The 25,020-nt window shown below is 48.8% G+C and overlaps 4 protein-coding genes across 11 annotated transcripts; 2 read left to right on the top strand and 2 right to left on the bottom strand.

The window, feature by feature from the left end:
• Window positions 1–3,239: 3,239 nt before the first annotated feature.
• LOC138241051 (cis-aconitate decarboxylase-like) lies at window positions 3,240–8,848 on the bottom strand. 8 transcript variants are annotated; one of them, XM_069193566.1, is made up of 9 exons: window positions 8,745–8,848; window positions 8,030–8,192; window positions 7,748–7,879; window positions 7,349–7,605; window positions 6,608–6,662; window positions 5,716–5,903; window positions 5,333–5,425; window positions 5,018–5,223; window positions 3,240–4,220 (listed from the first exon to the last, which is right to left on the bottom strand). In XM_069193566.1, exons 4-9 carry the CDS (start codon window positions 7,364–7,366, stop codon window positions 3,293–3,295), a joined length of 1,488 nt encoding a protein of 495 aa, XP_069049667.1. In that variant the 5' UTR covers window positions 7,367–7,605; window positions 7,748–7,879; window positions 8,030–8,192; window positions 8,745–8,848; the 3' UTR covers window positions 3,240–3,292. The 8 variants fall into 8 exon arrangements, with proteins under 8 accessions (XP_069049667.1, XP_069049670.1, XP_069049668.1 ...); XM_069193569.1 differs by having other exon boundaries at window positions 7,349–7,419; XM_069193567.1 differs by having other exon boundaries at window positions 8,034–8,192.
• A 1,399-nt stretch (window positions 8,849–10,247) lies between these two features.
• LOC138241104 (threonylcarbamoyl-AMP synthase-like) lies at window positions 10,248–11,841 on the top strand. Its single transcript, XM_069193850.1, has 5 exons — window positions 10,248–10,311; window positions 10,562–10,671; window positions 10,958–11,152; window positions 11,389–11,555; window positions 11,823–11,841. The coding sequence occupies exons 1-5, from the start codon at window positions 10,248–10,250 to the stop codon at window positions 11,839–11,841; spliced, it is 555 nt and encodes a 184-aa protein (XP_069049951.1).
• A 13-nt stretch (window positions 11,842–11,854) lies between these two features.
• Window positions 11,855–12,662, top strand: LOC138240981 (putative threonylcarbamoyl-AMP synthase). Its single transcript, XM_069192955.1, has 3 exons — window positions 11,855–11,988; window positions 12,229–12,323; window positions 12,519–12,662. The coding sequence occupies exons 1-3, from the start codon at window positions 11,867–11,869 to the stop codon at window positions 12,602–12,604; spliced, it is 303 nt and encodes a 100-aa protein (XP_069049056.1). The 5' UTR covers window positions 11,855–11,866; the 3' UTR covers window positions 12,605–12,662.
• Window positions 12,663–16,182: 3,520 nt separating this feature from the next.
• Window positions 16,183–19,497, bottom strand: LOC138241103 (cis-aconitate decarboxylase-like). The gene is made up of 5 exons (XM_069193849.1): window positions 19,488–19,497; window positions 19,135–19,322; window positions 18,753–18,845; window positions 18,438–18,643; window positions 16,183–17,634 (listed from the first exon to the last, which is right to left on the bottom strand). Exons 1-5 carry the CDS (start codon window positions 19,495–19,497, stop codon window positions 16,707–16,709), a joined length of 1,425 nt encoding a protein of 474 aa, XP_069049950.1. The 3' UTR covers window positions 16,183–16,706.
• Window positions 19,498–25,020: the final 5,523 nt, after the last annotated feature.

Genomic DNA, 25,020 nt, shown 5'->3' with positions numbered 1-25,020 from the left:
ACTAAATTCTTCACCCAAGGCCACGGGGTGAGACAGGGCTGCAGCCTGAGCCCAACACTGTTCAATATCTATATCAACGAATTAGCAGAGATGTTGGAGCAGTCTGCAGCTCCTGGTCTCACACTACACGACACAGAAATCAAGATCCTGCTCTACGCAGATGACCTGGTCCTGTTGTTGCCCACAGAACAGGGGCTGCGGCAGAACCTGGCACTGCTGGAGCAGTACTGTCAGACCTGGGCACTGACAGTCAATCTGGACAAGACCAGAGTTATGGTTTTCCAGAAGAAAGCCAGACCTCAGGGAAACAGGTACAAATTCACACTGAACAACAACACATTGGAGCACACATCCAGCTACACATATCTCGGTCTCACCATCAGCTCTTCCGGGAGTTTTGACCTGGCAGTGAAGGCACTGAGGGAGAAGGCACTCAGGGCTTTCTACGCAATAAGAAGGCAGCTCTACAACATCAACCCACCAACAAGAATCTGGCTCCAAATATTTGAAAGTGTAATCCAACCCATTGCCCAATACGGCAGTGAAGTGTGAGGTACCCTCACAGACCAGGATTACACCCAATGGGACAAACACCCCACAGAAACTCTGCACATGGAGATCTGTAGAAACATCCTCCGTGTGCAGAGGAAAACTCCTAACAAGGGTGCAGGGCCGAATTAGGCCAGTACCCACTATTGATAAACATACAGAAAACAATATTAAAGTATTGGCTACACCTAAAAAACAGCGACCAAAATTCCTAGCACCACAAAGCACTGCTAAGCCAAGAGCTGAGCCCAAAACAGAGCCCCCTGAGCCAGCTGGTCCTGAGGCTCACCGACCTGAGCCACACCGACACTAACCAGCCTCAGGACAGCACTGCTAGAACACCACAAACCAGACTCAACCACATCACAGCACAGATCAAACAGCAATATCTCACACATTGGGACACACACACACAAACACAACATAAACTGGAATGCTACAGAACCCTAAACAGACAATACACACTAGCTGAATATTTGACCAAAGTACAGGCTCAGTGACCACAGCCTGGCCATAGAAACTGGGCGACACAGGCAGACCTGGCTGCCCAGAGAGGACAGGCTGTGCTCCCACTGCCAGTTGGGAGAAATAGAGACAGAGGTGCACTTCCTACTGCACTGTGACAGATACTCTGGGATTAGAGAAACATTCTTCCCGAAATTCAGAAATCTAATCCCAGAGTTCCAACACCTGCCAGAGTCACATCGGGTCCCAATCCTACTGGGAGAGGGAGGAGGGAACTCTATTGATCTGGCAGCCCGGTATGTGATCTCCTGTCACAGCCTGAGGAACAGTGAGTCTGTCTCCCAATAATGCTCCAGCCATCTACAGTATATGTCAATATTTTATAATATGTCTTTGTTGTAAATGTCTGTAGATTTTATTTTACTTCTATTTTTTGTTTTGTTCCATGTTAATTTTATTATTTTTATTTGCTTTGGCAACACTGATTGTACCCATCGGTCATGCTAATAAAGCACCTTGAATTGAATTGAATTGAATTGAATTGAGAGGCCAATCAAGAGGTGTGAATCAGGATAGGTGTAGAATAGTGTGAAATGAAACTTCCAATGAATGGAGAAAATTTAGTAGAAGAGTAGTCTGTCGTTAAGAGAAGGGGTAAGTGAAGGGTGTGATCCTAGCTGCAGGATAAGTTTGGTTTCAGTAGTCTTTCTGATGTATGAGTTCGGATAACCATCTTTGAGAACACAGACAGAGAGATTAGAGTGGTCGTGGCCGTCAGAGGAGTCATGAGAAACAATGGGCTTGGAGAGATCTTTAATCTTCACAGCCCTGACGTGTTCTCTGAAGCGGTCTCCAAATCTCCTTCCTGTTTCTCCAATGTAGATGGCTGGGCATTTACTGCAAGAGATACAGTAAATCAGGTTGCTTGTTTTTGTGTTAGATGTGTATGCAACTAAAACTACAGATGAACAAGTCATAGGTTTATTCCATGCTGAAAAGAGAAGAAAGCAAACACGTTTTGGCTGTGGAGCCTTCTTCAGGTGACGCAGCTACCCACCTGAACTAAAACTACAGATTGTGTTTATATAACACCTGATGTGCTGATGTTTAAGGGTTACTAGTCTGATTAAAGCTGGACTCGATCATTGAGGTTGTGATATAAAGAGGTAAGAAAGTTTGAGAAGCAGATTGTGTAAAGAGTGCATTACTCTTTAGGCCTAATAGCATATCAACAGCAAACATCTAAAAATGTAAAGACCAAGTTATCGCTCAACGTGGTAAGCCATTGCATTGGTGCTGAACACCACAAGAGGAGGTGTTTGCACAACTACTTAAATGCAGGGCTCAAAACTATGTGTAGCTTAATGAGTACACAGTAGGGTACAAGTTGCTGCTAGTAACTAATCCAAAATCCTTGTCCGTTCACCTGAGCATGACTGGGCACCTTGCTTCAAACACCCACACACCTTTGTGTAAAGTAGCCTCCTCTGGCTTTCTGTTTTAAAATGCATTTTATTTCAGTTCCAGGCTGTGTCCTTAGCAGAGGACTTTGACAATATTTTTGAGTATTGTGAACACTTCAACTAAATGGTGCACTTTGTTTTTAACAGCTACAGTCCTCTAACTGCAGGCACTACATGCAAGTATGCAAAGATCTCAACGTGTCAGAGCGAAAACACACAGGCAGCAGAGCTTATTTCATCTTATTTATTTGTCAGAACAAAAATTCTTATTGCCCATTTTTACATCACATAAAGGTCATAATCAAAAGCTAAAAAATACATCATTCTTAATTCATTTACATAAAAAGTAGCAATAAATTAACAACAAACCCTGATTTTTTTTTCTCCAGCATTTACAGAATTGTTCTTCCACAGCCAGCAGCTGACAAGTCCAGCGGGCTAGTTTGGATCAGAACGGCACCGGGCATGGCGAGACCTTGTCATCACCGCAGGACAGGTGGGCCCCGGGACAGGAGCCCCTCGTTCACCTTCGGCATGTATCATTCATTCACACGCAGCTCCCGGCACGCGGACATTCAAACAAAGCCCTCAACAGAAAGTACAGTAATCGGTTTTAAAAAATGACTATTTAACAAAGAGATTCAGCTCCCAGACAAGAATGTAAGAGCAGCTCGCTCTTCCGAGAATCTCCGATGCGTGAGTGCCCCAGATCCGTGCACGCGTCCCGAAGCAAAGCGCGGAAGAGGATGGATATACAGTAAATCTGGGAAGAGAGCTTAAAACCAACATGCTGGCGGGGGTCCGGGGGCCGCGGCTCAGTGCAGCTGCTCCAGCAGGGGGCGGCAGTCCCCCAGCCTGTCCAGCCCCTCCACCGTCTCGATCAGCGCCTCCACCTTCTCCCCGGGCAGCACGGCGCCGGCGTTGTGCCGGAACTTCCCCTGCAGGGCCTCGGCGCTCAGCGGGTTACGCCAGTGTCCGTAGAAGGTGTCGCAGCGGCCCCCCAGCTCCTCCCCGCCGGCCAGCGTGACTCGCACCTCCCCGTACATGCGGTCGAAGTTGGCGGGGTTGTCCTCCGGGTGCTCCACTCGCACCCGGGCCAGCAGGGCCTGCAGCTCGGGCCGGCGGCGGGCGGCGGGGAGGAAGGAGCGCACCGTCACCTCCCCGTCCAGCAGGGCCGTGCAGGCGCTGAACTGGAAGGAGTGGCGGGCCTGGTGCTCGGACTCCGGGAAGGGCCGGTTGATGTACTTGGAGCGGGGCACGCGGAGCAGGATGTCCCGGATCAGGCCCGGGGAGAAGGAGCCGCCGCGGGCGCCGGGCAGCTGCTCGTGCACCAGGGCCGCTGCGTCCGCCACCCAGTGCATGCCCAGGTGGGCCGGGAACCGCTTGAAGGCCACGTCCTGCTCCTCCAGCAGGAAGCGGGGCTCGGCCTCCTCCGGCGAGGGCAGCGGCCGGGCCACGTAGTCCTCGTAGAAGGCGCTGAAGCCCGCCACCCCTGGCACGGCGTCCAGCACCAGCGGGCTGGCCTCCAGCCCGCGAGAGGCCAGCAGCGCCGCCTCCAGGCCCAGCCGCGCCGCGTTGCCGATGTGCAGGGGCTTGGTCTCCGTGGCGGCGTTGGCCATGGGGGCGCCCGCCAGCGAGGCGGCGATGGCGAGGGCGTGGGCGCACTGGGTGCGCTCCAGGGCCAGGAGCCTGGCGCAGGCGGCAGCACTGCCCATGGTGCCCACCACGCTGGGGGGGTGGAACCTGCAGAAGGAGAGGAGAGAGGGGCATCAGAGAGGCCAGTATTCACCATGAGAAGGCCGCCAGTTGTTCTGCAGGAGGAAAAGCACAGCTGTAGTGTTAAAAACAAAATGAGTCCATACTGGCTCTTTACGCTGGCATTGGGAAGGAATTCTGAGATACATTATAATGCGTCTTGATTTCTCCTTAATGAGAAATCACTTGCATGACGTGAAGCATCCGATGAATAATATCCTCACTGCATGCAAATATGGCTCATTGCATTTTTCATTTTAGCAAGTTTCTTGAAGGAATAATAGGACTTCAAGCTCTGGTCCTTTCCTCATGGAAAGACACGTTTGAACATTGTTATGTGGGCGAGGTTAACACCACAGTCTGCATCAAATCGCCATGAAAGAAAAGAAACAACTCACTGGCTGGTGAGTGAGTAGATGTCCTTTTCATGCATTTATAGCCCTTTATTTTTTTATTTTTTGACAGTAACAAACCAAAACAAAGAATGTTCTTTAATGGGCCAGTTCACCCAATAAACCATCCTTCATTATCCAAGAAATATTTGTGCGTTATTTTTACCTGCGCTGGCTAAACATAATAGAAAGTGTTTCTGCTGATAGAGCCTTCACTTTCTGCTCTACAACACGATGAGATAACTATCCCCGTTTCCTTCTAAATTAAATCCTGTTTCCATTCCCATGTTGGCACTAGACACCCATTAACCCAGCAGCTGCTGGGGTTAGGCCAGAGGGAAGACTTTGAGCCGAGACAGATCGGGCTCGAGAGAAGGTGGGCTGGAGTCTCACCTCTTGGGGATGTTGTGCGCCTCACTGGAGAACCTCATCAGCCTGCCCTGGACCTCGATGCCCACGTTGAACGCCAACAGGAAATCCAGCCCGCTGGGCTTGCTGTTGCTAGGCAACATGTCACTGATAGCCAAGAGGGCAGGAAGGACCGCCCCCGAGGGATGAGTGGCAGGGTGCCAGGTGTCATCGAAGTCCATGGAGTGGACCTGGAGTAGCAGGCGAGAGAAAGGCTGAGTAACGAGAAGAGGAGCATTCCTCTGTCCATCCGTCTCCCAGCTCATCACAGAAAGCGGGCACGCCACAGCGCCACCTTACCGCCACGCCATTGACGAAGGCCGCCAGCGTTGGGGAGAGCCTGGTCTGGCTGCGGCCGTAGACGGAGCTGATGTCATCGGGGGCGTACATGTGCTGGAAAGACAGGAAGCAGTCGGTCACTAACTCCACCAGCAAACTTTCACGCCTTAGGGCCACATCCCCACTGGACACTGACCAGAGCCCCATTTTGCCAGTGGGATTTTAAATAAGGACTGAAGCAATGGCCTGTACTGTATGAAAGGTAATCAAAGCTTCAATCACGTTTACCGAAAGGCATGACCATGCTTGATTATGAGATCGGCGCCAAGGCGATCAGGACAGCTGAAGTGAAGGAGCGTGCCCTGATCAGCGGTCGTTCTGTGCCCCTCGTGCGGCCCGCTCACCTGGCAGTGCTGCAGCGCCAGCTCAAACACCTGGGTGGTGCTGCCCAGCAGCCCCACGCCCAGACTATCCAGCACCATCCTCTTGCTGCGCCTCAGCACCGTCTGCGTCAGCTGCTCCGGCTGCACGGCCTGGATGAAGCCGCCGAAGCTGGCCGTCACCGTCTCCTCTGGGGCAGGCCTCTCCGCCACTGCAGGACACACAGAACACACGGCGCTGACACCCGGCTCGCCCTACAGCAGGGCTGGCCTGGTGCCACGGCTCTCACTGCGGCCGCTTGCAGAGAGTGGAGGCTGAGAACCTCAAGAGAGAAGAGACTGGCTTTTCCAGACCAGGTATCTAAAGAAGACCTACAGCCCTGCATTAAGGCTTTTATGAGCAGCTGACCAGTCCTGAGGTGACATACTCTTTACCGGCCAGATAGAGTTAAGGACCTATATTCCAGGCAATATTATATATTTGACTTTTTTCACCCCCTAAAGAGGCTTTCATTGCCTTCATTTATACAGAACCCTGACCGTGCTCAAGGGTGCACCAGCACTCTCTTATGTGAGATTCGAACCTGCAACCTTCCAGTTACAAGTCTAGAAACCTGACCGCTGCTCCACACTGCCTCAGCTGAAACTGGTCTTGAACCCGCAGGACCCATCACTAAGTATTAGATGGCGAGAGCACATCCGCACGGAACTTGCAACATGCAGAAACCCGCTGGGGCAGTGAAGCCTGTGCAGCGACAGAACATACAGCTCCTACCTAATTAATCCCTTAAAACTGGTAAAAGGGTAAAAACAGGAAAAGGGCAAAGCCTGGGAATATAGAATTGACTTGATCAGTTTTCACTGCTGGTCTAGTAAATGAAGAGACAGATTTTGGAGAAATTTACAGTCTCTTTACCTTCCAGGGCAGGCTTGTGAAGCTGTCGGATGGCACAAACACGTCTTGACGTTCTCTGCAAAAAAAAACCCAACAAGATTTAACTTTTGATATGCCAGAGGAAAGTGACGGTTTGATCAAACCAACCACTAGGGGTCCTGCAGGTGTCTGGTAAAGCGAATACTACCTGTGCATACTGCAAAGTAGGACAAAATATTTTTACAAGACCCTCCAGTGGTAAAATGAAGGCAAGAACTTTCAGAAGATACACACTGAAAAAGAAAAAATTACAGTTCATACCACTTTTTTTCTAGTTCAGTTTTAAAAGTTGTTTGACCTGCTCTGGTGCTGAAAGAAAGCGTCTTGTTCAGTTTGCCGACAAGAAACTCAGGCACAGAAGAAACTCAGACAGAAGAGCCAGCATGATGAACACAACCATTAATTCTGCAGTGACAAGTCTTTAAGCCATGTTAGACTTTCTAGTAAAACCTTGGTAAAGTAAAAAAAAAATAACACACCCTTACAGAGACATGCTAAAAGCAAAAACTGACAAAAATAATTTAACCGCAGTTTCGGGAGACATTCTGGCAAGACATACTCTGTACATTTTCACAAAACACTGAAGAAAAGGATTTTTTTTTTAAATCACAAAACACTTAAACAGACTCTTTCACAAAAGCAGAACATCACAGTAAACCTCCCTTTCACCAGCGGTGATTAAAGTCTCAAGGAGTGGCAGTCCCTCCTGGGTGTTGTGCTTACCTGCAGTGTGGAGAGCATGGTGTCCGCTGTGCTGGCAGGATCTTCAGGAGTCTCTGTGAGCCTTGGTGTTGCTGTGAGGAGCAGCTGTTAATCAGGTGAGGCTCTGCTGACTGCTTATATACACACTGACCCTCGGCAGACAACAATACACCCCATTCTAAGGGGGTGGGTTGGGCTGGGGCTTCCAAAAAACACCCCTTGCCCCCCCCACCCAAACAGGTATTTCGTGCACGTATTCGGGGGGGATTTCTCCGAATCTGAAAAGGAAGTATTATATAAGAAGGTGGGGGGCCTGTGATATCATTTCTGTTATCAATGCAGGGTGGAGGAAACAAGAAAAGCAGGGACTGTACAGACTCCTCCTGCTCCCCCTCCTCCATTTATAAAGAATATACTTACACCACCCTCAGCCTGCTCGCAATTTTGGGAACGGGGCCTTCTGGACAGGTAAATACCATTCTTCTCCTATATCTCCATAGGCTCTGTAGTGTTTTAACTTCCAGTGTGTGCTTTTTTATCAGAGGTCTCAGTCTAGAAGAACACAGCACGTTACAAGTTCTGAGAAAAGCCACTCTGAGTAACAGGTCATGCTTGGTAAAGTACTACATACTTTTTATGACCAGAACTTCCCATCTCTTTGTGTTAGGAGGTATGGAGAGATTTGAAAGCTAGAATTCTAACCTACAAAACAGGTCGAGCACAGCATTCCCACGCGACTGCCAGGGACCCGGGTGTCCACAGGTCAAGCAGGTGCTCTGGATCGATGCCACCAGCCGCTTAACTCCGTAGTTGCCAGCGTGCGCCGCATCCCCGGGAGCAAATAAAGGCTCGGACCTGCTACCTGCTGGAAAAGGGACATTGCAGGCGGCGTTGGGGACAGATTTGTCCCTTAAAGATAGTTCGGGCCCAGTCTCGCCTTTCGGAGAGAAGTCAGGCTTTCGCCTCGAAGGTGCGAGAAACAGGGAGCGCGAAGACCTGACTGATAAAACCACTCTGATTGCGCTCTGAACCGCGGGAACATTACAGATACAGCAGTATGTAGTTTCAGACAGGAGTACTGACGCTCACTGACATAGGTATTTCCCCCAACCCGTCATCTGCAATAACTAAATGCGATGTGTTGTGCTACTGTATACTACTGTATCCGCTGAGGTTAATGGATGCGTATTTACAGAGACAGTGTCTGAAATTACTTTCTTCCCAAGATCGCCGAGTTTTCGATCATTTTGGAAGCCGTGCAATTGTTATAGATAACTTCTGTATAGTCCACCAAGCAGTACGTCTTAGGTTTAATGGTAAATAATTAGTGGTCATTAGGAACCGAGTGACCGCTGGATACATTTTAAGCTTTGTAATATTAAAACTACACTCTACACTCTTAATCGCCACGAGTTACCAGCTACGGTGTCTTATTCCAGTATCCGGCTGTTTCTGAGCTCAAGTTTAAATAGTAATAGCGTGGGTCTGTGTCCGGGCATCTTCAGCTGTTGACTCAGTCCAAGGGCAAACCGTAGAGCCCGGTCCTTTGCAGTTTTGGAGACCGATGGTAATCTTACACGCGTTGTATTTTACACATCTGATCAAATCCAGGCCGTGCGTCACGTTCACTCGTGAAGTCTGGCGGACATCGTCACACAAGCCGCTCCGTATCATCACATACTGTACCAAAAAAAAACCTCTTCAGTGTGATCAGAGTAATAACTTTAACTTTCAACTTTATTGTCATTAAACTTACACAGGTGCATAGTGTAATGAAAAGTGTTTCTCATTAGTCACTCAGGTGCAGTACATAAATAGGACAGAAGATAAGACAATAGACAGTTACACAATAGCAATAACAGTAACATGTAATAACATAACATAAATAACACTGAGTAAATAACGAACAAAAAGCACCATTGTTTGAGAGCTAATGAAGCCGCTGCGTCCATGCGCGCCGCCATTTTACCAGATGAATACTAACGCAACGATATAGTGAACTGTAACACCGACAAAGTTTTACCAGTCGAAATAAAGTCTTGAATATGCAATGTGTATTATTAAAAATTAAATAAATGATGCTTCGATTTAAAGCTGCACAGAATTATTCAGAGGGAGGTGTAACCGCTGACGGGACAGGTGTGATCTGAGCGGCGGTAGGAAGAGAGAATTTTCTCCAGGGGGTCCGCAGAGGGCGCTGTCTTCCAGAAGTCGCAGATCTGTACAGCTATTTTAGTGGAGCGCGCATAGTCGCAATTTACCGCTCTTCTCTAGGTCAATACATGTATCGGTAAATTCACAACAAAAAAAAACCTTAGAGCTAAACCTTTTCCTCGTCCTCATTAAAATGTGTCCCTTAAAGTATGGCCAATTCGCAACTTTAGATGGCTACGTGATTAAATAAAAATCAAAGGGCGATTTTGTTCTGTTGTTTAGAGTCGGTGCCGTAGGTTTTGGCTTTGCCCGCAGAAATGTGACCAAATCTTAACAATACTTTCTTTTGGAATTGGTTTCACTTTCCTTTACTGCTTGGGACTAGATTTCACCCAGTGTTGAATTTTTCATGCAATATTTTTGGCTGCAGTATTGGTATTGTTCCCAAGTTTATTTTTTAGAAAGGCAAATGTCTCTGACAATCTATACAGTCTTGGTCCTGAAGGGCTGGTGTGTCTACAGGATTGCTAGATCACTTAAAAGTAGCAGATCAAGTGACCTAATCATGCCAATAATGAACTATTGGGGTAGTTAAGAGCTAAGATGTTCCTGAAAGACCAGGGATGATCAGAGCCATGTCTCTAAAATGGTGACTTAGGAGGTTGATTGCCAGTGATGTAGTAGGTTATACAGGTTCAAGTGCTCTCTTCATTCTCCTTCCACAGCCGGCTACAAGAACCTGGTGCTCCTGGCACTGACTACTGTGATGGAAGTCATCTTGGTCTGTTTCCTCCTCTCCACCTTGGACAGGCTGCCCTACAAACTTGAAAGTAAGACATTCCCCAGCTTTGTGAAATAAGCGCATCAACAGTCCTCTTTCCTTTCTCATTTGCCATAGTTCATTGCTGTCAGCAGTTAAACGCAATGTGCTGCAGGTCCGCAGGCGCTTTGAGGAAGAGGAGATGCTCTTTTGAGACGCAACTGATGGGCATCACCCGAGCAGTTCCTTCATTCTAGACTTGCCTCAGAAAGCTGAGAGTGATGTGCCACTCTCCTAACCTCCCTGGGTGTCTCTTGCAGTTGCCATGCTGGCGATATTCTCCATCATCTGCCTCTATGGCATGCTGGCCTCCCTGGCCAACGCCATCTTCCTCAAGGATCTGCTCCCCCTCGGGCCCCCTGTGCTGAAGGTGAGGCCCCCATCCGCCACTGCTTATACACTGCATACACACACTAGCTACCCACAGGTTCTTCTTTTCAGTCTAAAACGCGGTCTTCTCACCTCTTGGGATAAATCAGAATTATGTTGGATTCATATTTTAATCTTGATATTGACTTTACTCTATGCGTATGTCCCTTAAAATGAAAACCTGGATTCAGGGCAATGTGGAAAAATCAGGAAGCCTTTCCAAACAGTCATGCCACGTGGCCCAAGCCGAGAACTGCCCACTGACTAATTCAGCTCGTTACACCCAGGCTCAGAAGAAGGAATTGACCGAGAGGCCTCCTCCTCCTTGCCCCATTGCCAACTCTCGACTGACCAGCGGGTTGATAACCATCTCCAAGCTGTTGGACAGCAGTGGCGTATGTGGCATCCCTACTGACACAGTGTATGCCCTGGCCGCCTCCTGCAGACACCCCAAAGCCATAGAGAAGATCTACAACATCAAGGTAAGAACAGGCCCCTTTCTGTGTGTAGAAGCAGCCTTCATTCCCTTTGCTTTCCCTTTGTCAAGAGAAACCTCTCGACAAGCTCAGCAAACGTTCCTGCAAGCGAAGCCTCACACTATGCGACTGTACTGCAATGCATTTTCTAACACGGTGACCTACAGAATCTTGAACAGCTCAAATGAGCTTTCATTTTCACAACTGGTGATCCCTGAGCATCTGGCACTGCCTCCCAACAGGACCGCCCTGCAGAGAAGCCCATCTGCATCTGCATCTCGAACCTGGAGCAGCTGGCCGCCGTCAGGCCTCCCTTCAGCACCCTGCTGTGGGAGTTCATGAGGAATGTTTACCCAGGGGGCATCAGCTGCATCGTCAAGAAGGGCGAGTGGCTGTCCAGGCTGGGTGAGTGGGGTCTACTGCGATGCGGATGGATGTTGTGGGAATTGTGGTTAGCATTTTCCACTCGTGGTCTACTCTCAGCTCTGAGGTCCTTCACTCCAGTTCTGTGTCTTATTCTCAATGTAAAGCACTGCAGATTCAAAAATGAATCACTTGACACTGGACAAGCACAGCATTTAGGGATCCTCCTAGCCTGCCCCAGGAAAAAGTCTGGCTTGGCTGGCTATCCCAGTCCTTCCCTGTTACTGACAGTCCTCTGTTGGCTCGCTTCCAGGCGCTGGTCCTGCCTATGACCGGATGGGCACCAAGGACAGCATCATGATCCGGGTGCCTGACCACACGGTGACCGCACACCTGTGTAACATGACTGGCCCCCTCGCCATCACTTCTGCCAACCCCAGTGGAGAGCCGGACAGCACGCACCACGACATGGTCATCACGTGAGTCTCCGTTTGTCCGTAGAGCTCTTCTTTATGGGAATGGGCCAGATTTGAAACCTCCCTGATCTTTGGGAAGGAACTGCTGCTTCTTTCTTCCGACAGCAGCTCATATAGAAAGATCTGCCTAAATCCTGCATATAATATATCCTTTGAAATTGATACCATATTCCCAATTGATGCCATATTGAGGTGTGTTGCTTTGCCTTGAGTCTAAATCCACTTTTTATTCTTCTCCTCTAGGCGTCTTGGACACAAGCTGAACGGAGTTCTGTGTGATGGAGAATCGAATGAAGTCGTGGCATCCACTGTGGTCAACTGCTTGAAAATCGATGAAGGTACAGTACGTTCTGTTCTTTGCAAAACAGCTCTTACTTTCCAGGGCTGCCACCTCTGATCGGACATCACAGAAAAGGCCTCTTTGGGCTCTGTGTGGTCAGTCGGAGTTTGAGAGCTATACAGAGGGCCCTTGTTTGTAGGCAGCGAACGTGTCCTGTCATAGAGAAAAACCTAACTGTCCTTTTGTGTTTCAGGCATCATCACCATCATCAGAGAAGGCTGTGTTCCGGCTGTCAAAGTCAGGCAGATATTTGAGAAAGTGAAGACCAGTGTGGCATAAACACCAGGCCTCATCCCTTCGAACCTGAAATGCTCTCTCAGGAACAGCAAGCTTTGAAACCGAGTGGAGGAGCTTTAAACAATGCAGATATTTATTTGTATATTATTATTATTGTATTTTTTATATTAAAAAATAGCCATAGGTGGGAATGACTTTTGGGTTTATTTTCACCATTTTGTAAAAGGATTTTAAGATTCTGCAATGTACATAATGAAGGCCTCTTTTACTGTATCTGTTGGTGAACTACAGTACAGTTCTGTTGACTGCAATAAAGTGATTTATCAGACAACACCTTTATCTTTTGATTTTTGGCAAACAAAAGCATTTGTATTATAAGATAAGTAGATCTTTTCAGCCCTCCCTGTTGCCAAGAGATCTCAGATAAAGAGACTCCAATGGTATCTCCAGGTGTTCGGAGTGCTGTTACAGTAGCTCTGAAGGCACTATTCCAGCCCAGTGTTGCTCAACTATACTGAACTACACTTGCGTCCTCAAACACATTGGTTCTGCCGATTAGCATGTTTGCTTGTAAAGTATCTCTGCACTGGTGGTGTGGTGCGAAATATTATGTCTCTTAGTTTTTAAAATGCAAACTGTTACTGCTGTTTGTGGTGAATAGTGAAATTCATTGTTTGTACAGCATGTTGAAAGCTGAATCAGTTTGTGGGCTAGTGTACAATGCCATTCTGGGTGTAGATGTCCATTTCTTTTCCATTGGAGTCTCATGTTTATAATCCTAATGCATATTGTATTTGAGTACTGAAAACCCAAATAAAATCACCTGAATCAGTAAGCATTCTTTGATCTTTTGCCTTTTTTGCAAATCCAATAAGTGAATGTCTCACGAAAAGACAGCAGAAGCCTTTAAAAGAATGAAAAACACGGTCGCAGGCACTGCAGCCTGCAATATACAGACAACCTCTCCATTGCAGGGGAAGCCTAGCAAACTAGGTGTAGTCTACAAAGGAACAAGTAATAGGTTTATTCCATGCCGAAAAAAAGAAGAAAGAGAACACAACGTTTCGGCCGTGGAGCCTTCTTCAGGTGTGAGAGAGACAAGGCAGTAGGCAAAGGTAATGTAGTGGGAGAACAAGGCTGGGAGGGAGGGGGGGTTAGAGGTGGGAGCAGGGGACAGAAAGAGATAGCAGGACCACAGCTACTGAGCTGTGGAGAGATCTCTCTTTCAAATACTGGCCTTCCTTACCGAACACAATGTCCTGAGCAAGAGTCAGATTGGCTTCTTGCCAGATCACCGCACATCTGATCACATTTACACCCTACACACACTGATAGACAAACACGTCCACCAAAAACACAAAGGAAAAATTTTTGCCTGCTTTGTCGATCTCAAAAAAGCATTTGACTCGATTTGGCATGAGAGATTGTTTTACAAACTACTCCAAAGTGGCATAGGGGGCAAAGTGTACGACATAATTAAATCAATGTATTCAGAGAGCAAATGTGCAGTGAAAATTGGAAACAAAAGGACTAAATTCTTCACCCAAGGCCACGGGGTGAGACAGGGCTGCAGCCTGAGCCCAACACTGTTCAATATCTATATCAACGAATTAGCAGGGATGTTGGAGCAGTCTGCAGCTCCTGGTCTCACACTACACGACACAGAAATCAAGATCCTGCTCTACGCAGATGACCTGGTCCTGTTGTCGACCACAGAACAGGGGCTGCGGCAGAACCTGGCACTGCTGGAGCAGTACTGTCAGACCTGGGCACTGGCAGTCAATCTGGACAAGACCAGAGTTATGGTTTTCCAGAAGAAAGCCAGACCTCAGGGAAACAGGTACAAATTCACACTGAACAACAACACATTGGAGCACACATCCAGCTACACATATCTCGGTCTCACCATCAGCTCTTCCGGGAGTTTTGACCTGGCAGTGAAGGCACTGAGGGAGAAGGCACTCAGGGCTTTCTACGCAATAAGAAGGCAGCTCTACAACATCAACCCACCAACAAGAATCTGGCTCCAAATATTTGAAAGTGTAATCCAACCCATTGCCCTATACGGCAGTGAAGTGTGGGGTCCCCTCACAGACCAGGATTACACCCAATGGGACAAACACCCCACAGAAACTCTGCACATGGAGATCTGTAGAAACATCCTCCGTGTGCAGAGGAAAACTCCTAACAAGGGTGCAGGGCTGAATTAGGCCAGTACCCACTATTGATAAACAACAGAAAAGAATATTAAAGTATTGGCTACACCTAAAAAACAGCGACCAAAATTCCTAGCACCACAAAGCACTGCTGAGCCAAGAGCTGAGCCCAAAACAGAGCCCCCTGAGCCAGCTGGTCCTGAGGCTCACCGACCTGAGCCACACCGACACTAACCAGCCTCAGGACAGCACTGCTAGAACACCACAAACCAGACTCAACCACATCACAGCACAGACCAAACAGCAATATCTCACACATTGGGACACACACACACAAACACAACATAAACTGGAATGCTACAGAACCCTAAACAGACAATACACACTAGCTGAATATTTGACCGAAGTACAGGCTCAGTGACCACAGCCTGGCCATAGAAACTGGGCGACACAGGCAGACCTGGCTGCCCAGAGAGGACAGGCTGTGCTCCCACTGCCAGTTGGGAGAAATAGAGACAGAGGTGCACTTCCTACTGCACTGTGACAGATACTCTGGGATTAGAGAAACATTCTTCCCCAAATTCAGAAATCTAATCCCAGAGTTCCAACACCTGCCAGAGTCACATCGGGTCCCAATCCTACTGGGAGAGGGAGGAGGGAACTCTATTGATCTGGCAGCCCAGTATGTGATCTCCTGTCACAGCCTGAGGAACAGTGAGTCTGTCTCCCAATAATGCTCCAGCCATCTACAGTATATGTCAACATTTTATAATGTTTTATAATGTTTTGCCTACTGCCCTGTCTCTCTCACACCTGAAGAAGGCTCCACGGCCGAAACGTTGTGTTCTCTTTCTTCTTTTTTTCAGCATGGAATAAACCTCTTACTTGTTCCTTTGCAGCCTACGCATGCTGACGCAGCGACCCACCTGAACATTTTATAATATGTCTTTGTTGTAAATGTCTGTAACATGTCTGTAGATTTTATTTTACTTCTATTTTTTGTTTTGTTCCATGTTAATTTTATTATTTTTATTTGCTTTGGCAACACTGATTGTACCCATCGGTCATGCTAATAAAGCACCTTGAATTGAATTGAATTGAATTGAATTGAGAGGCCAATCAAGAGGTGTGAATCAGGATAGGTGTAGAATAGTGTGAAATGAAACTTCCAATGAATGGAGAAAATTTAGTAGAAGATTAGTCTGTCGTTAAGAGAAGGGAGAAGTGAAGGGTGTGATCCTAGCTGCAGGATAAATTTGGTTTCAGTAGTCTTTCTGATGTATGAGTTCGGAAAAAACGTCTTTGAGAGAGAGATTAGAGTGGTCGTGGCCGTCAGAGGTGAAATGAGAAACAATGGGTTTGGAGAGATCTTTAATCTTCACAGCCCTGACGTGTTCTCTGAAGCGGTCTCCAAATCTCCTTCCTGTTTCTCCAATGTAGATGGCTGGGCATTTACTGCAAGAGATACAGTAAATCAGGTTGCTTGTTTTTGTGTTAGATGTGTATGCAACTAAAACTACAGATGAACAAGTCATAGGTTTATTCCATGCTGAAAAGAGAAGAAAGCAAACACGTTTTGGCTGTGGAGCCTTCTTCAGGTGACGCAGCTACCCACCTGAACTAAAACTACAGATTGTGTTTATATAGCATCTGATGTGCTGATGTTTAAGGGTTACTAGTCTGATTAAAGCTGGAATCGATCATTGAGGTTGTGATATAAAGAGGTAAGAAAGTTTGAGAAGCAGATTGTGTAAAGAGTGCATTACTCTTAAGGCCTAATAGCATATCAACAGCAAACATCTAAAAATGTAGATTCAGCTCCCAGACAAGAATGCAAGAGCAGCTCGCTCTTCCGAGAATCTCCGATGCGTGAGTGCCCCAGATCCGTGCACGCGTCCCGAAGCAAAGCGCGGAAGAGGATGGATAGACAGTAAATCTGGGAAGAGAGCTTAAAACCAAGATGCTGGCGGGGGTCCGGGGGCCGCGGCTCAGTGCAGCTGCTCCAGCAGGGGGCGGCAGTCCCCCAGCCTATCCAGCCCCTCCACCGTCTCGATCAGTGCCTCCACCTTCTCCCCGGGCAGCACGGCGCCGGCGTTGTGCTGGAACTTCCCGTGCAGGGCCTCGGCGCTCAGCGGGTTGCGCCAGTGCCCGTAGAAGGTGTCGCAGCGGCCCCCCAGCTCCTCCCCGCCGGCCAGCGAGACTCGCACCTCCCCGTACATGCGGTCGAAGTTGGCGGGGTTGTCCTCCGGGTGCTCCACTCGCACCCGGGCCAGCAGGGCCTGCAGCTCGGGCCGGCGGCGGGCGGCGGGGAGGAAGGAGCGCACCGTCACCTCCCCGTCCAGCAGGGCCGTGCAGGCGCTGAACTGGAAGGAGTGGCGGGCCTGGTGCTCGGACTCCGGGAAGGGCCGGTTGATGTACTTGGAGCGGGGCACGCGGAGCAGGATGTCCCGGATCAGGCCCGGGGAGAAGGAGCCGCCGCGGGCGCCGGGCAGCTGCTCGTGCACCAGGGCCGCTGCGTCCGCCACCCAGTGCATGCCCAGGTGGGCCGGGAACCGCTTGAAGGCCACGTCCTGCTCCTCTAGCAGGAAGCGGGGCTCGGCCTCCTCCGGCGAGGGCAGCGGCCGGGCCGCGTAGTCCTCGTAGAAGGCGCTGAAGCCCGCCACCCCTGGCACGGCGTCCAGCACCAGCGGGCTGGCCTCCAGACCGCGAGAGGCCAGCAGCGCCGCCTCCAGGCCCAGCCGCGCCGCGTTGCCGATGTGCAGGGGCTTGGTCTCCGTGGCGGCGTTGGCCATGGGGGCGCCCGCCAGCGAGGCGGCGATGGCGAGGGCGTGGGCGCACTGGGTGCGCTCCAGGGCCAGGAGCCTGGCGCAGGCGGCAGCACTGCCCATGGTGCCCACCACGCTGGGGGGGTGGAACCTGCAGAAGGAGAGGAGAGAGGGGCATCAGAGAGGCCAGTATTCACCATGAGAAGGCCGCCAGTTGTTCTGCAGGAGGAAAAGCACAGCTGTAGTGTTAAAAACAAAATGAGTCCATACTGGCTCTTAACGTTGGCATTGGGAAGGAATTCTGGGATACATTATAATGCGTCTTGATTTCTCCTTAATGAGAAATCACTTGCATGACGTGAAGCATCCGATGAATAATATCCTCATTGTATGCAAATTTTGCTCATTGCATTTTTCATTTTTGCAAGTTTCTTGAAGGAATAATAGGAGTTCAAGCTCTGGTTCTTTCCTCATGGAAAGACACGTTTGAACATTGTTATGTGGGCGAGGTTAACACCACAGTCTGCATCAAATCGCCATGAAAGAAAAGAAACAACTCACTGGCTGGTGAGTGAGTAGATGTCCTTTTCATGCATTTATAGCCCTTTATTTATTTATTTTTTTACAGTAACAAACCAAAACACAGAATGTTCTTTAATGGGCCAGTTCCCCCAATAAACCATCCTTCATTATCCAAGAAATATTTGTGCGTTATTTTTACCTGCGCTGGCTAAACATAATAGAAAGTGTTTCTGCTGATAGAGCCTTCACTTTCTGCTCTACAACACGATGAGATAACTATCCCCGTTTCCTTCTCTACACGGATTAAATCCTGTTTCCATTCCCATGTTGGCACTAGACACCCATTAACCCAGCAGCTGCTGGGGTTAGGCCAGAGGGAAGACTTTGAGCCGAGACAGATCGGGCTCGAGAGAAGGTGGGCTGGAGTCTCACCTCTTGGGGATGTTGTGCGCCTCACTGGAGAACCTCATCAGCCTGCCCTGGACCTCGATGCCCACGTTGAACGCCAACAGGAAATCCAGCCCGCTGGGCTTGCTGTTGCTAGGCAACATGTCACTGACAGCCAGGAGGGCAGGAAGGACCGCCCCCGAGGGATGAGTGGCAGGGTGCCAGGTGTCATCGAAGTCCATGGAGTGGACCTGGAGTAGCAGGCGAGAGAAAGGCTGAGTAACGAGAAGAGGAGCATTCCTCTGTCCATCCGTCTCCCAGCTCATCACAGAAAGCGGGCACGCCACAGCGCCACCTTACCGCCACGCCATTGACGAAGGCCGCCAGCGTTGGGGAGAGCCTGGTCTGGCTGCGGCCGTAGACGGAGCTGATGTCATCGGGGGCGTACATGTGCTGGAAAGACAGGAAGCAGTCGGTCACTAACTCCACCAGCAAACTTTCACGCCTTAGGGCCACATCCCCACTGGACACTGACCAGAGCCCCATTTTGCCAGTGGGATTTTAAATAAGGACTGAAGCAATGGCCTGTACTGTATGAAAGGTAATCAAAGCTTCAATCACGTTTACCGAAAGGCATGACCATGCTTGATTATGAGATCGGCGCCAAGGCGATCAGGACAGCTGAAGTGAAGGATGTGCCCTGATCAGCGGTCGTTCTGTGCCCCTCGTGCGGCCCGCTCACCTGGCAGTGCTGCAGCGCCAGCTCAAACACCTGGGTGGTGCTGCCCAGCAGCCCCACGCCCAGGCTATCCAGCACCATCCTCTTGCTGCGCCTCAGCACCGTCTGCGTCAGCTGCTCCGGCTGCACGGCCTGGATGAAGCCCCCGAAGCTGGCCGTCACCGTCTCCTCTGGGGCAGGCCTCTCCGCCACTGCAGGACACACAGAACACACGGCGCTGACACCCGGCTCGCCCTACAGCAGGGATGGCCTGGTGCCCACAGCTCTCACTGCGGCCGCTTGCAGAGAGTGGAGGCTGAGAACCTGAAGAGAGAAGAGACTGGCTTTTCCAGACCAGGTATCTAAAGAAGACCTACAGCCCTGCATTAAGGCTTTTATGAGCAGCTGACCAGTCCTGAGGCGACATACTCTTTACCGGCCAGATAGAGTTAAGGACCTATATTCCAGGCAATATTATATATTTGATTTTTTTCCCCCCCTAAAGAGGCTTTCATTGCCTTCATTTATGCAGAACCCTGACCGTGCTCAAGGGTGCACCAGCACTCTCTTATGTGAGATTTGAACCTGCAACCTTCCCATTACAAGTCCAGAAATCTGACCGCTGCTCCACACTGCCTGAGCTGAAACTGGTCTTGAACCCGCAGGACCCATCACTAAGGATTAGAAGGGGAGAGCACATCCGCAAGGAACTTGCAACATGCAGAAACCCGCTGGGGCAGTGAAGCCTGTGCAGCGACAGAACATACAGCTCCTACCTAATTAATCCCTTAAAACTGGTAAAAGGGTAAAAACAGGAAAAGGGCAAAGCCTGGGAATATAGAATTGACTTGATCAGTTTTCACTACTGGTCTAGTAAATGAAGAGACAGATTTTGGAGAAATTTACAGTCTCTTTACCTTCCAGGGCAGGTTTGTGAAGCTGTCGGATGGCACAAACACGTCTTGACGTTCTCTGCAAAAAAAAAACCCAACAAGATTTAACTTTTGATATGCCAGAGGAAAGTGACGGTTTGATCAAACCAACCACTAGGGGTCCTGCAGGTGTCTGGTAAAGCGAATACTACCTGTGCATACTGTAAAGTAGGACAAAATATTTTTACAAGACCCTCCAGTGGTAAAATGAAGGCAAGAACTTTCAGAAGATACACACTGAAAAAAAAAATTACAGTTCATACCACTTTTTTTCTAGTTCAGTTTTAAAAGTTGTTTGACCTGCTCTGGTGCTGAAAGAAAGCGTCTTGTTCAGTTTGCCGACAAGAAACTCAGGCACAGAAGAAACTCAGACAGAAGAGCCAGCATGATGAACACAGCCTTTAATGCTGCAGTGACAAGACTTTAAGCCATGTTAGACTTTCTAGTAAAACCTTGGTAAACTAAAAAGAAAATAACACACCCTTACAGAGACATGCTAAAAGCAAAAACTGACAAAAATAATTTAACTGCAGTTTCGGGAGACATTCTGGCAAGACATACTCTGTACATTTTCACAAAACACTGAAGAAAAGGATTTAAAAAAAATCACAAAACACAATTTCTTTTTTTCTGGTGCAAATCACATTCTTAGTTAAACATGATAATGTTTCTCACAGTTTCTTGAGATATTGACCTATGCCCTCTATTTCCCACAGATTTTCTGCTTCCTCCCTCCCTTCTCTCCACAGATCTCTGAGGTAATAGTTCTCTCGGGTGATGGACAGGGCCAGGCTACCTGCTGCCTTGACTGGGACCTCGATGCCTTTGAACAGCCCCATGTTCCTCACTCTCCACAGGGCGTCTTTCCCACTGTTCACCACGGCCCAGATCCTGCCAAACACGTCAGGAGGAAGTTTGACAGGAGAGATGCCGTATATAACGAAAGCAGCGGTCAGGGAAAATTGGGGCGAGAGAGCTTGCAACCAATCTTCAAACTGTGCCCAGAAGGCCTTAGCAAAAAAGCAGGACCACAGGAGATGGGTCACAGTCTCCTCCTCGCCGCAGCCCACCCTAACGCAGCGAGGGCTGGGGGTGAGGTCCCTACGGTACAAGAAAGTTCGCACCGGTAAGCACTGGTGGACGACACTCCAGGCTAAATCTCTGTGAATGTTGCACAGAAACTTAGAGGATGTGTGTTTCCACACCTTCCTTGTTTGGGCTGATGTTAAAATGCCCACAGGGGCCTGCCTATTGTTCTGGGGTGCAACAAAATCTTCCAGGTTTTGGACACTGACATCTCGGGGGGGAATATGGCCAATTGGGTGAGATCTTAGAAAACTTTTAACTGTCCCATAAATTGCAGGGCATGTGTCAGAGAGTGGGATATCCAGCTTGGGTCTGACACCCCACACTCTGAACACCTCCCTACCTACCCAGAGCCTGGAAAAATAAGTCCAGGTACGCGCTGCAGGTGCTGTTGCAAAGCCTCTCAGCACAGAGGCCAGGAAAATGCACAGCAGCTTCGTAGCAATATCTGGGACAGACTTCCCCCCTGAGGGTAGCGGCCTGTACATTATTTCCCTTCTGAGTCTTTCCTGCTTCCCACCCCATAGAAATTGAAACATCAATCTCCTCAGCACCGCCACAACACGGTGTGGGATTGGGAAGGTAGAAGCCAGAAAATTCAAGACAGGCAAGAGCTCGGCTTTGATGACCAGCACCTTCCCTGTCATGGTGAGGTCTCGGTCCTTCCATTGCATCAGTTTTTTGGCAATTTGTTCTGCCAATTTACTGTTCCCATCTCTTCTCCAAAATACACCCCCAGGACCTTAATTCTCTTCTCTTGCAGCCTGAGAACATGTCGTTCTTTTGGTTCCCTCCAGTTCTGATAAAAAATCTCACTCTTAGATTTGTTAATTTTTGCGGAGGAAGCCAAAGAGAACTGATCACAGCACTGCAGAGCTCTGCTAATTGAGGCATTAGCCTCAGAGGAGCAGGGTGATGTCATCCATGTATAGAGATGTCTTTACCTCTCCTCCCCCACTTCCAGGCACTGGTATCCCATTAATGGCCTGATCCTGGCGCAAGGCACAGGCTAAGGGCTCCATAGCCAAAACGAATAACAAGGGGGATAATGGGCAGCCCTGCCTCACCCCTGAACATTCAAAGGGGCGTGATCTATTGCCATTAACCATTACTCTGCTGTTGCTACCTGTGTACAGCAGGTTAATCCACTTTCTCATGATGGGGCCAAACTTCATGTGCTCAAGTACCGATGTTAAGTACTGCCGGTTTAGACGGTCAAAGGCCTTTTCTAGGTCTACACCTAAAATGCACAGAGGGAGGGAGCGGTCCTCTGAGTACAGACAGACATCCCTCAACCAGGCCAGGTTGTCGCTCATCAGGCGTCCTGCTATCCCACAAGTCTGTTCTTTCCCTACCAGTGAGGCCACTACATTTTGTAGGCGCAGGAAAAGGGCTTTGGACAGGATCTTAGTGTCCACCCCTAACAGGCTGAGGGGTCTCCAGTTCTTTATGTCATTCTTTGCTCCTTTCTTAAACAAGAGAGAGATAGTGCCTTCTCTTAAGGAGTCAGGCAGCAATTCTGTCTTATAGCTTTCCTCGAATAGGAGCAGTAGCGGATCCTGAAGCAGATCCCAAAAGGTGCAATAAAATTCTTTAGGGAGCCCGTCAGCACCCGGAGTTTTCCCCTTCTGTAAGCTCTCCATAGCCTGTCTCAGCTCTTCTACTGTCAAATCCCTCTCAAGTACTTCCCTATCTTCTTCACTCAAAACGTTTTCTAGCTTTGAGGTAAAAAAATGAATTTCTTCATCCTTTACCTCTGTAGAGCTGTACAGTCTTGAGTAGAAGGCCTCGGTGCAGGAGAGGATAGCACCCGGCTCTGTTCTCTCTCTTCCCTCCTCATCAACTACACTTTCCATGACAGACTTAGAGCCTACCACTTTCCTGAAAAAGAAGCGAGTACACTTCTCATTTTCTTCCAAGAACTGCACTCTGCTTCTTAACAGCACTCCTCGACTACTTTCTTCGGCTATGCTCAGGATGTCCTTTTTTAAAAGGGTGATATCCTCGAGCACATCGAAGCCACTGTGCAGCATCGTGTAGAGACACTGCAGCTGCCTCAGTTTCCTGGCTAGCACTCCTCATCGTCTGGCAGCAGCCTTCCTTCCCTCAGCCATGAAAAAGGCCTTTGTCCTCACCTTCACCTCCTCCCACCACTCTCCTACTGACCCGTACAAACACTGCAAGGACAGCCACTGTGATAGTTTCTCCTTGTAGCAGGATACTACCCCCTCGTTCTCTAGCAGCTTTGTGTTGAGTTTCCAGAGGCCTGGGCCAAAGACAGTCCCGCCCTGGAGTTCCACTCTACACCCTAAAGCCTGATGATCTGAGAAGAAAACGGGCTGAAGAGTGACCCCAACAACTTTCACTCTCTCTGAGACAAAGCAATAGTCAATTCTGGAGCTGCTATTCCTCCCTGACCATGTATATCCTGCTGTTGTGGGATATATAGATCTATATGTGTCTGAGAGTTTAAAGTCTTGAACTAAGTTTTGCAGGGCCAGTGAGCTGGAATCCAATTTTATCGGAGAGCTAGACTGCCTGTCTGTGTGCTCTAAGATACAATTAAAATCCCCTCCCACTATTACATCTGTGCTACATAACAATAGGGGAGAGAGTCCCTTGAGTAGCTCCACCCTTCCTCCCATGTCAGTAGGACAACACATATTGATTAGACGCAGGTTAACGGTCCCCCATTCGACATCCACACACAGAAACCTGCCATCTTTGACCCTCTGAATACTTTTCAATTTGAAAGCCCATCCTTTGAAAAGAATGGCCACGCCAGAGGCTCTGTTGTTATTGTCCCCTGACCAAACAGAAGGCCCTTTATCCCATCTATCTTCAAAACTTTTATACCTCTCTTGATAGGCTAAAGCACACTCCTGCAACATCAACACATCTCCCTCTCTCTGCTGGAGGTAATCAAAGACAGACTGGCATTTAACTCTGTCATTGATACCTCTGGTGTTAAGAGAAATTATGTTTAGAGCCATATTACATAAGAAAGTGGAACCAGTCTTTACAAAACACATTTCTCATCTGTCTCACCTGTTACCTTCTTCTTTTTCTTTTTCTTCAGGTGAGGCTCTGCCCTCGGCAGACAACAATACACCCCATTCTAAGGGGGTGGGTTGGGCTGGGGCTTCCAAAATACACCCCTTGCCCCCCCCCACCCAAACAGGTATTTCGTGCACGTATTCAGGGGGGGATTTCTCCGAATCTGAAAAGGAAGTACTATATAAGAAGGTGGGGGGCCTGTGATATCATTTCTGTTATCAATGCAGGGTGGAGGTAACAAGAAAAGCAGGGACTGTACAGACTCCTCCTGCTCCCCCTCCTCCATTTATAAAGCATATACTTACACCACCCTCAGCCTGCTCGCAATTTTGGGAACGGAGCCTTCTGGACAGGTAAATACCATTCTTCTCCTACTGTATATCTCCATAGCCTCTGTAGTGTTTTTTCCAGTTTGTGCTATTTTATCAGAGGTCTCAGTCTAGAAGAACACAGCACGTTACAAGTTCTGAGAAAAGCCACTCTGAGTAACAGGTCATGCTTGGTAAAGTACTACATACTTTTTATGACCAGAACTTCCCATCTCTTTGTGTTAGGAGGTATGGAGAGATTTGAAAGCTAGAATTCTAACCTACAAAACAGTTCGAGCACAGCATTTCCACGTGACTGCCAGGGACCCGGGTGTCCACAGGTCAAGCAGGTGCTCTGTATCGATGCCACCAGCCGCTTAACTCCGTAGTTGCCAGCGTGCGCCGCATCCCCGGGAGCAAATAAAGGCTCGGACCTGCTACCTGCTGGAAAAGGGACATTGCAGGCGGCGTTGGGGACAGATTTGTTCCTTAAAGATAGTTCGGGCCCAGTCTCGCCTTTCGGAGAG

The sequence above is a fragment of the Lepisosteus oculatus genome, chromosome 8 (assembly GCF_040954835.1).
Source record: "Lepisosteus oculatus isolate fLepOcu1 chromosome 8, fLepOcu1.hap2, whole genome shotgun sequence".
Taxonomy (NCBI): domain Eukaryota; kingdom Metazoa; phylum Chordata; class Actinopteri; order Semionotiformes; family Lepisosteidae; genus Lepisosteus; species Lepisosteus oculatus.
This window is presented reverse-complemented; position numbering and strand designations above follow the sequence as displayed.